This window comes from Lipophrys pholis (assembly GCF_963383615.2).
Source record: "Lipophrys pholis genome assembly, chromosome: 9".
Taxonomy (NCBI): Eukaryota; Metazoa; Chordata; class Actinopteri; order Blenniiformes; family Blenniidae; genus Lipophrys; species Lipophrys pholis.
In genome coordinates this window covers 24,576,953-24,588,418 of record NC_137639.1, presented here as the reverse complement: position 1 = coordinate 24,588,418, position 11,466 = coordinate 24,576,953, and the positions used below count along the sequence as shown (strand labels likewise).

The 11,466-nt window shown below is 39.0% G+C and overlaps 1 protein-coding gene across 2 annotated transcripts; it reads right to left on the bottom strand.

The window, feature by feature from the left end:
* Positions 1 to 2,056: 2,056 nt before the first annotated feature.
* Positions 2,057 to 7,711, bottom strand: ino80c (INO80 complex subunit C). Of its 2 annotated transcripts, none has more exons than XM_080471699.1 (5): positions 7,417 to 7,711; positions 5,482 to 5,592; positions 5,269 to 5,380; positions 3,698 to 3,765; positions 2,057 to 3,585 (listed from the first exon to the last, which is right to left on the bottom strand). In XM_080471699.1, the coding sequence occupies exons 1-5, from the start codon at positions 7,603 to 7,605 to the stop codon at positions 3,454 to 3,456; spliced, it is 612 nt and encodes a 203-aa protein (XP_080327825.1). In that variant the 5' UTR covers positions 7,606 to 7,711; the 3' UTR covers positions 2,057 to 3,453. The 2 variants fall into 2 exon arrangements, with proteins under 2 accessions (XP_080327825.1, XP_080327824.1); XM_080471698.1 differs by having other exon boundaries at positions 2,061 to 3,585; positions 7,411 to 7,705.
* Positions 7,712 to 11,466: the final 3,755 nt, after the last annotated feature.

Here is an 11,466-nt window from a genome sequence, read left to right as displayed (position 1 = left end):
CTCTCTCTTGTTGCAGTGAAAACCTTGAGTGACTTGTGGCTGTGGTGGCACGTTGACTCTATGTGATAAGTTGATCTGAGGGAACCAGAAGTTCTGATCTGATTCCTCGTTAGTCTTGAGGTGAAGTGATTCAGGTGAAAGTCGAATTTAAGTTTTATACATCCCAGATGTCATTAGATTGGGACTGATAAAACTGCAGATTTGTTGGTTATAAGGCCATCAGTTTATGTCTCCTCGGTGTGATGGAAAACTGCAGAGGTTGAACAAAGTAAACACCAGACAACAGAATTAACTCGCACATCAATGTCATGTCAGTCTGTGTGTCGTGTTTCCTTAAAACAAGCAACTTGTGCAACGCAGCAGGTGCCAAATCCTCCATGGAAACAAGATGAGCCTTTCTCATACACATCATAATCAATTTCCTGATGATGGTTATTATATGAACGAGCTGTAGTTCCAAATTGCTTACATCCATTTCCGTGCCCGTACTGAAATTAGCAATGATTTTCATCAGCCTGTTTGAATCAGCAGACTCATGTTTTCAAGTAGTTTGTCGTGGATCGTGTGTGCACGGCTGTCAGCCACAAATATGTGCGTCAGCTCGACTTTAATGACAGTGTTATACTAGAATTTATCCTTGCTTTATGGTAGTTTATCAACGACTGGGTAAGCATGAATCCACACAACAGCGTAGAGACTAACACTCCTCCTGTGTCCTCAGTTCAAGTCTGAGCCGGGGCCTCTCTGTGTGCATGTTATCCATTCTTGTGTTACTTCTCATACACTCAGTGGAGTGGGGCGCAGCTCTTTCCTGTTTATAGAATTGGGGTCTTACTGCTGATGGGAACTATATGTGTGGATATGTGCGTTGATATCCATGCATAAGCCTATAAAAAAGACTTGGCCGTGATTCGAAGAGAGACTCTTTTTGGCTGCGAGTTGTCTCCCAGGCAAACCTGCTCGATACCGGTGTTTATTTTAATAAACTTGTTTTCATGCACTAAAGGCGGTGTGTCTCCACCTGCACATCATCGATGTGTTTGAGCAACAGCAAGATATGCATCTGAGGTAAATCTGTGATCCTAAACTACTTGTAGATATGCATGTATTTAACCTTTGATTGCCTTCCTTCATAGACGATGACTTGATAGAGTACTTTATCCTTGATTTATATTGACTCTTCAACAGATATTAATATTCCTCAACACATGAATATGTAATTAGAAGTCTAAACACTATTGATTATGATTCCTTGCAGCTGTTTGAAGTTGATAAATGACACTGAAATGGACACAGCGTTGTGACCTCACCGGCTCACTGCGGGGCTCAGGCCAAAAAAAAAAACAACTCTGCAACGTTCGCTGGCAGAATGAGCAGGACTCTGTCGCCTCCAGGTGGAGACAAGATGTACGACAGCAAATGCTTTTGAAACGTGGAACAAATCACAGCTGCAAATAATGAACTGTAAGATATCCATGTTCATATTTAGACGTCGATACAAATATTGTGACTTATCCGTTTTGAGGTTTCGGACTAATAACCTATAATAACTCTATGACAACCTAAAGATGACCTAATTCTACTTTTCCAGATATAAATCACAGCAACTATACCCCAAAATGAAACAGCGCACACACACACACACACACACACACACAAACACTTGCTTGCACTAGCACACAGACACACTCGACTGGGCCGTGTGCTTGGGTAGTAGAAAGCCCTGACGCTGTTCATTAATCACCACGTTGAGGTTTTGATGCCACAGCAGGAATGGAAATGCTGCTCCGACTCTCATGGATATACTATACTGCCTCCATCAGCTTCACCGGAGTACAGATCCGCAATGAGCAACACTCAGCCATGAGTAAGAGCCATCATTTGCAGAAATACCAATAGCTCCTGTATTTCCGGAACATGTCACCCAGTGCAAACACTCATGACTTATTTGTATGGATGGTTTCTGGGGGAAATCTCAACATGTGTTTCCTTGTTCATTGTCGTTTCTTGGTCTGGTGATATTATAATAAGCAAATATAAATACAAGACCAGCCTTATCTGTATGTGCAAACACATTACCTCCTCATCCGTTTTTATTGGCAAGCTTGCTGTTTGTTTAGTACTTCAAAGACTGAAAGATCTCGTGCAAACAAGAGGCGACTGAGAGAGGTGTTCTTATACAGAGCCTGAGCAAACAATTAAAGGCATGTTTAGATTATTGAGCCCGTCTCACTATACTGATAGATGATGACAGTTCGGAGTTCTAAGATTAAGGGTTTCTGTCCTTTTTTTTTTTTTATATATTTCTTTAAAATTATTCTGAGCGCTTTATACGCCCTAAAATCTGGCTCAACTGGTGATTCTCAGCCCAGGTTGCCTAAAGCTGCAGACTCACTCTCCAATTTCTGTTTGCTAAAACATTTCAGCGAAGCAAGCAGGTGAAGCCTCCCCAGACTTCCATTTGGGATCCACTGTTTTCAAAGAATGAGTGTACAGGAAGCTGGTGTGGATTTTATGTTTATTTTTTTAAGCGCAGCTGTCATTGTCAAGTGTTGATATTAATGTCTGACAAGTGCGCTTACAGGTTGTTTCATGTTTTTGATCCGTCACCATTCCTCGCTGAAACGCACAGATGGAGGGATCAAATAACTTCAAGCTGGTTTTAATGGGCACTTTAGATAAAAGTAGCTGACAGTCAGTAGAAAACTAACAGGATCCTTCCAACAGCTTGGCAAACTCGCTGACAACTTGTCTCTCCCACAGCCAGACTGGACTTACACAACAGGAGACACATTTTCTACACAGTGACACACCACAATGTAGAGAGGATTGCTTCTCCGTGGGGTTTGAAATTTAAGGGTTTGCCTTCAGTGGGTTGGCAAAAACATCTCAAGCTTCAGAATACGTTCTTGGGGAATGTGGGAAGGCTTCCTCCAGCATGTGAAAATGACATCAGGCATGTGGAGACTTCAACAATTAGGCATTAGTAAAAATAATTAGCAGATTTTTAATGGAGCAATGGGAAATGGATGTTATCGACATCATCTAGAACAATATGGAATCCACCGACTGGCAAAACTGTTGGAAACATGTCTGACAAAAACAATATATGAGAGCAAGACCTCTCAAGATAGCAGTTTACCAGTTCTGCTTGATGTTGTCAAAAGTTTCTTATGGTTTTCTTTGGCATTTGCAAATCAAATCTCGACAAATTCTCAGGCGAGCTCAGGTGCCTCTACAAGAGGGTCCCAGAACTAAAATAAAATCACGGTATTCCTTCAAAATGACCAAAAAAAATTAAATAAAATTAATTTCGTCACACAGTGACGATCGCGACTCCAACTGCCTTCTTGATAAAAGCACTGTAAATGTTCAGCAGCGTGAGCAGGACTGTGTCATCCCAAAACCCTCCATTAGGAGTTTGGTTCATGTTTTTTAAGCCTGGCTCTGCTCTCAGGGCACGATGCACGTTGCCTTTCGAAGGGCCAGGTAGCCCGTAACGACGTCAGTGGGGAGGAGACGGATGTAGGCGAACTCCTCGGTTGATGTGAAGCGGAGCTTCGTCTGAGGGTCTGTGTAGTTCGCCTGAGGAAAAACAAGATTTCTTTCTCAGTCTTCTTCAAAGACGTGGCGGAAATAGGGTTTTCTTTTTTTTTCCCCCTAATTTTTTTAAGCAAACTGCTCAGTGCTCACTCACCGGGAGTCCAGAGATGTCGGAGTATTTCTTGGCAGGCTTCAGGGAGGGAGGAGCATCAATGCTGTAGTCTAAGAACACAGGAAACTGATGCTTACAAATGCATCGTTATTGCTTTTTTTTCTTTCACACATCACCTATATCGTCCGTCTTAATCTTTCCTCAGCCCACTGATATATATCGCCATATAGGCACTGCTTTAAACACCAACACAACAAGGCTGTTCCTTGGGGATAACTAATAGATGGGAATTCATTCACTCTGGCATAAGTTCTGCTAAATATTCTACTAACTATTAATGTTATTTAAGGTTATACCACTTTTGGGCTCAGGGTGGAAGCTTTGTTAGTTTAGCATTGTTTGCCAAGAACTTCAGCTCTATAGCGCTTCTCATATTGGGTTTTCTATTTAGTGTCAATCTTGTGCTGAAGGAGTGTTAGAATGACTCACAACATCACCTTGTGGCACAATCTTTTATTACAAGACAGACTGGGCTGCACACACAGCTGGTTATCTTGTGATCAGCAGTTTTCTGACGGTTGTTTTGCAATGAAAATTTAAACTGTTTACTTTAAAGAAAATGACTTTCTTTTATCCTGACACCACATCCATAATTTTCACTCTACCGAAAAAAAATGAACATGTCTCGCATAATCTGACCGCATAAGGCAGAGTCATTGTGTTTGATACATCAAAATGACTCAAATGCAACAAGATGATAAGCAGCAGTTTCTTCACTTATTGCCTTGTCCATATTTACAACAGACACAGAAAACATTCACAATGGTTCATGTCAAAGACTAATAAAACACAGGAACGAGTCTGCAATAGCATTTTGGATTTTTAGAATTTCAAAGGGAGCATTGAGTCGAAGCCGAGTCAACTCACTCTGTCTCAATGACAAACATCGATCCGGAAGCTCCACAAATGCGATGCTCATCTAGTTATTTATCTTACCGGTACATGCTGTTGGTGCTGTTGGGCTACAATCTTAGTCATTAACGGTTTAACATTCCGGCAACAGTTAAAATAGAGCAGACTGCAAATAACGCATGAGCAAAACAGTTGAAGCATAATGACCTAAAAATAGGTCAAAAACTTGATTTAACCGACACCAAATAATATTATAGAAATTTAGTTTCATAAGAATAAAATCATTTAAAATCCTGTAACATGGCTGACTACTGGATGATTACGTATTTCAGTTGTTTGACGTTGGCTGACGCAGTGTCAGTTAAACCGTCACAGCTATTATCTGAAGCAGTTGCTCCAGGTGCTGCAATAGAGACACACTCTATTTCTATTGCATGCAGAATAAATGAAAATTCACATCAGCAGGATGACTCATAAGACATTGTTTATCACTTTACCAGAAGAGAAAAGGAGGTAATTTGATGATAAAAAAATATTTCTTGATATTTCTTTCTTGAAATTGTACTTTCCATTTATATGATGGAGGCTTTTATGTACTTTTAGGGCAAAAAAAAAAAAAACCCATGAGGATTTTTGCACTGCTTAGAATTGCTTATTTAGAGTAAACAAAACAGGAATAAAACAAACAAAGCAAAACTCACAGTTTGGGTCGTGGAGTTTCCAGGGTAAAGTGCGCTCCAACGCCAGGATCTGCTTGAGGTTTTTCCAGGTCCTGTTCTTTTTGCCTGCTGCTGCTCCACCAATCCCAGAATGCTGCACAATTAATCATGAGAGAGGGGAGAAAAAAAAATTTATACGAAAATGGAGCGAGTACCAATAGATGAAGTGACATTGGGGCGGTCAGATTCACTCACCATAAATGTGGCGTCTTTAAACGGTGGAGGCTTTGCTTCTGTTGCCGTGGTTGGGACGCTGTCGGTCGATGCGGCCGACTTCACCTCAACCACTGTCTCCACTGCGGCAATCTGCAGAAACACCTCGATTAGAGATTAATTTTTTTTTTGTTCTAATGGTTTTTAACAAGCATATGTGAGTTACATGGATTTCATTTATGCTGCACTTTTGCGCTGCTTTTTAAACACATTCCCACACACCAAATGTGACAGCCGCCACACAATGTGCTCAATCTATCCGTTGAAAAAATTTGGGTTCACTATCTTGCTCAAGAGCACTTTGACATATGAACTGGAGGAGATGAGGGGATTGAGCCTGCAACCTTACAATTGAGAAATTACTTGTACAGCATTAATCGATGTAAAGCAATATCGTTGACTGTTCCTCCACTGAGACCAGAAAGATTAGAGATTATAATACATCATATCTTTGTGATCGGTGTGACACGTTTTTTTGTGCTTTTTGGCCGTCCTGCAATACTGATCATACCGTTCTGCACACAAACATTTGATATGATTGTGCCGGGCAATATGTGCAGAGTCATTGTAGTTAGTTTTAGACATTGTGCTATAAAATACATTACAGGACTGCAGTTTCGTGTATCAGCATACACAGAACAACGTGTTCTAGCAACAACAAAAAAAGCCCCTCTCAGGAGGTTTGTGGTCCATTAGGGATATCGACTCGTACACATCATGTTACAACCTTTCTGCAGCCCGTTGTAAAAAGAAAATTCATGCTTCTTGGTTTTTCCAAGAGCATTACGCTGAAGATGTTTCTTCTTCAGGACAACTTACTTAATGAAATATAACCTTGTTTTCTTAAGTTTTTTACCAATTTACCGGTGTGTGTCTAAAATGAAAGAATCCTATTTATCGGAGACTCTATAAAATGTCCCTGTGTTGCAATATCTGTGTTTTTACCCATATTGAGCAACCGATATGCTTAATTTATAAAACAATAAGTTACCTATTGTGGATCATTATATATAGCCCATCTAGTACTGCAGTAAAGCAAACCAAAGTACATTTATTTACATAGCACCAATCGCACACAAGGCAGTTCATAGTGCACTACGAGGAAATAAAGGAAATACATTAAAACAAGGCCATATGAAAAGCATAATAATTAAAGTGCAAACTTTATTAAGATAAAGGTAATAAAATTAAAATGTATTGTTTAATGGAAAGCCTGAGAAAATAATAAGTGTTTTAAGGCCTTATTTCAAAGGAGTGAGCGTGTCAGCGGTCCTCAGGTGTTTGGGAAATTTGTTCCACAGGAGAGGATTGTAGGAACTTAAAGCTGCTTCGTCTTGTTTCCTCTGACTCTGGGAACACTTAGTAAACCTCTTCCTGAGGACCTCAGAGGTCTGGAAGTTTTTATATTCAACAAGTAAATCTGAGATGTAGAAAGACCTGAGACCATTCCAGAAGTAAGACCTTGAAGTGGATCCTTTAACTCACAGGCAGCCGGTGCAGATTGAAGCTCAGGTGTAACATACTGCAACCTCTTTGTGTTGGTGAGGACTCTGGATGAGCTTCACATTTCTTACTAGCACATGTAAACACACCTTTGTAATAATCCAGCCTATTGAAAACAAATACATAAACAAGATGGAACAGTAGTGGACACAGAAAAATGCCAGATGACTTGAGATTTAAAGAAGTGAGATTAGGCATACATATAAGGGGATAAAAACTATGGCAGCGTGGTTTCTTTTTAGAGGTAGATAAAAAAGTGTCTTATTGGATCAGGAATGTGAGCGTCACTGTATTTAAGGCGTTTATTAAGCTTTACAGTTAACTAGATCATTTTAAAGTTGCGGGAGAGTCTGTGCAATGTCGCAGAGTTCCAGCAGTAATCAGGAGAGTGAGGCAGTGTGCATCCACCTGTACCTGTGTCGTGGTCTGCATCACGACCACCGCTCCTTTCTTCTTCTTGCCGCCGCCGCTGCTGCTGCTGCTCCCGGCGGCCTGCTGGACGACACACACCGCCGGACTAACCGGACGTTTCTTCCCCCGCAGAGCCGAAGGGCTGGTGGCCGGAGGCTGCGTCCTCACGGTGACCGGGATCTGAGATGCCATTTGTTGTGACGGACACTGTAAGTATAAATTATCTGCAGACAATTCTCTCGACAGTTAGCTTTAGCTTTCTGCCATTGAGAGTGTAAACGCAGGTCGACCCGGAAGTGGAACTGATTCACTTCCGTTCTGGAACGCGATAGGTTGACTAAAAATTATAAACGATACCTAGAATCATGTGTGAAGATTTAATTGAATTAATTCATAAATTTATAGTATTCTTAATTTTTCCTCCGTTATTTTGTAAATTTAATGATTAAAATACCAAATAAGGCAGAATCAACATTAAACAATTAAATTAAAAAAAATAGTACAAGGCTTATGTATAAGCATGGAAAATTGAATTGACAGGAAAACACGATTTACAGAGAAGAGCTATGCAGTCAGATGACCACAGATATAAGTATATATGGCTAGACAGGTGTTTGTACATTAGGTTTGGATTTATTAATTTTATTATTACAGATGGTAAAAGGCTGCAATATATTTATATACTTCTAAAAGGCTGCAATTTTTTTTTTAAGATTACTCAGTTAACCATGTTTCAATATTTTATCAAATGATGCTAACCTAACAATTGATATGTAAAAGAAATAGGAAACGTGTTGGAACAAAATGAGGGTTCAATTCAGCATGTGGAAATAATTTAACAGCTAAAACAACACCGGAATGTCAACTGTGCTTCATTAAACTGGTTTAATCCAATGCATGCAAGAAAAACGTCCGTTTGGTCGAGCATAATTATGTAGAAAGGTTTATAGGGTCTGCTCTCTTATGATTTACATATGTTTTGCAACTCAATGCTTAGTGGAAATGTTCTATTTTGGTGGTAAAGACTGCACACTCCTGGTCTACGGTGTTGATTTCAATTTGTTGACCTGCTGCTGTAGATATTTCAGCAGGGTTTCTACCTCCACCTGCTACACATTTGATACTGAACCAGTGGCTCTCAAATGTAGCGGAATTCTTCCGCCGGGGGGCACCAGAGAGCTTCAGGGGTGCAATGCAAGAGGAAAAACCTGGGGTTGAGAGGTCTGCATTTTCCAAATATGATCAACTACAATAAGCATGGAAAGCTGTTAGTGATTTTATAATCCTACTCATTTTTATTATTGGATTTAAATTACTTTAATTTGTTTTGAATGATTTTAATTGTTGAAGTTTCTTAAATATCAGAAGGAAATCAAAATAAAACTGTCTGAACTTATCTGTAAATCTGTAGCAAATTATTATTAGAATAGTTTCACATCATAGTGCCTCCTTTTCTTCTTTCCTCCAGGGTTGTGTCCTGTTTCTTTCCATCACCGTGCAACCACAAACCGATTACCATTTTGATGTGGCCTTCCTGCGATGAAACTGTTTACATTATAGAGCCTATAAGCGCAAACACACAAGCGAATGGACACTCTGATAAATCTCTCTTTATCAATCCATGTTGATCAAGTCAGTGGATAATCTAATTTGCTAGTCTATGTTTTATGCAAATTCTAAATGCCTCAAAAGAGGCTTAGAAATGCATTAGTTCAACACATCGGAGCTCAGTAAATATGAGAATAGGATCAAAAACATATAAACCTTTAATGTATTTTAAGCCAACTTGAGTCATGTGAACAATGCAAATGAATAAGATGTAATACTATTTTATATTTATTATTGGAGATAGCACTACTGAAACCAATGTAAACATACACAATATATATGACTAAATGCCTGCAGTACAATATTGCTGCCACCTTGTGTTTTGGGGGGATAAATACCTGGACACAAAAAGCCAATAAAAAACTGTGCAGCTTTTAATAGTAAAAGGAGGATAATATTACTGGAATCTGTTTCCTGGTTCAAGTTCATTATTTTACACCATTCCTCCCATGTTTTCAACACAAAGAAATTCTCCTGTCATCTTAATGATGTAAGTTGGAACAGAATTTAACAACAATATGAAGTGTATAATACAGGATTTTTCCTCATTCGTTCAAAATCTTTGAGGCGGCGTTGGATTTGAGGTTCAGATTGTGTGAAAATATCCTTACTAGTTTACCAGATGAACTACTTCCCATTTCAACGTGACGTGAAGCAGGCCTTTCTGTCGGTGGACTGATGCTGACATAACTTTTTTTCTTTTCAGTGTCATCAAAGACCAATTATATTCCTCCAACGTGGAAACAGGTTGACAACACATTGTTAGTTAACTACAATCTTACATGAAGACCCTGCTATAAATACACGTTAACTTGTTTAAAACTTGTTTTTTTAAATAGATTCTGAACACTATAAATCATTATAAAACACACAATAGAAGAATCCAACGTGTCATGTTTCGAAACAAAACTTACGTTATCATACCAACAGGCAGTGTTTGTCCTCTTTAGCACTTATTAAGATGTCATCAGCCTTAAATCACCTATTTGAAGCTTAGAAATATTATTTTGTACATGATATTACAGGATTCATCTTGATAGCGATGGAAACTAAAATGACAAACTTCCAGACTCGCACACTAATATGTAATTCATACTATCCACACCATGAACTATAACCAAATAAATCTGTATAAATAATTCAGTTTATTGAAATGTCTGCATTATAACTTAAAGTTGTGGTATTTCAAAGTATTTTATGAGTTACATATCTTTCCTATGCTATTTACCTTTTTGTAAGTGGACCTCTGCCAGACTACAATTTCATGAGCAGCAACTTTACCTCCCAGCATATCGGAGCGATTCTTCAACTCGCTGTCTCCAACGGTCAGTTGATCGTCCCTAAAGATAGCCATGATATCAACCATGAAAAAGTCACTCCACCAAGAGGGTACGAATTATTTACTTGTGTCTGGGAGAAACTGAGAAGCTTCCTCAGATGACCTGCATTTTGACTCAAGAGTAGACACATTAAATAATTCAGAGCCTTTCATTCAGAACACTATGAAACAGATGCACTCTGTGACAACTTACAACTTGTTCTAAGTTTGAAGTCTTATACTAAGATTAGATCTTGAAAACGGATATTTTTATTCAAATAGAATAGTTTAGATTATCATTGTAATCTCTCTAATCGTAAAAGCATAATATTGTACAACATTACAAAGGATCTAATTTGTTGTTTTGACTGTTTTATACACAATTTACAATTTGTAGATGTAGTTTTCTGTATTGGCTGTTACAAAATTCCATACAAGAGCCAATAAAGTGAGTGGATCTATGTCTGCTGAATTGAATAGAGAATCACTACCCCCCTACCCAAACCAGGGTTTGAATCCTTACCCACAATCTGTCCGTCCTATCCTTTTTCCTCTTCCTATCTCCTCACCCCAACCAGTACAGCAGAACTTCTCCACCTCCAAGCCTAGTCCTGCAGGTTTCTTCCTGTTGGTGTTTTAATGCTTGCTCATGTGGAATAGTTGTTGTTTTTTTCTCTGTAAAAGTGCCTTGGGATGACTGTGTTGTATTTGGCGCCTTGGAAATAAAATTGGATTGATTAAATAATAAATTCATTGTTGGCTGCAGAGCGGAGTAAAGGGCAACTGCTTTAAATTGAAAGTCACATCCAATTTACTCTCACAATAAAACAGTTCCAGTCTCTTCTAATTTTGAAGCAACCTGTTAATGCCCTCTGTCGCAAAGATTAGAACCATATCTGGGAAAATGAATACTTTTTCCCTCGCATATTTTTGATAAAATGCAACCAAACAGTTGAATCTACCTCTAAATGCTCTGACCTGATCTGTGATAGTGTGGAAGTGAGATAAAATTTCCCTTGCTGGAGTCTATAAAGTTGTTGCCATAAACAAGCTTACCTGTCAGAATACATCTGCAGGCTGAGTTGGCCTCTGGTTATGTGCTGGTTGATTAGAGGAGAATGCGATGC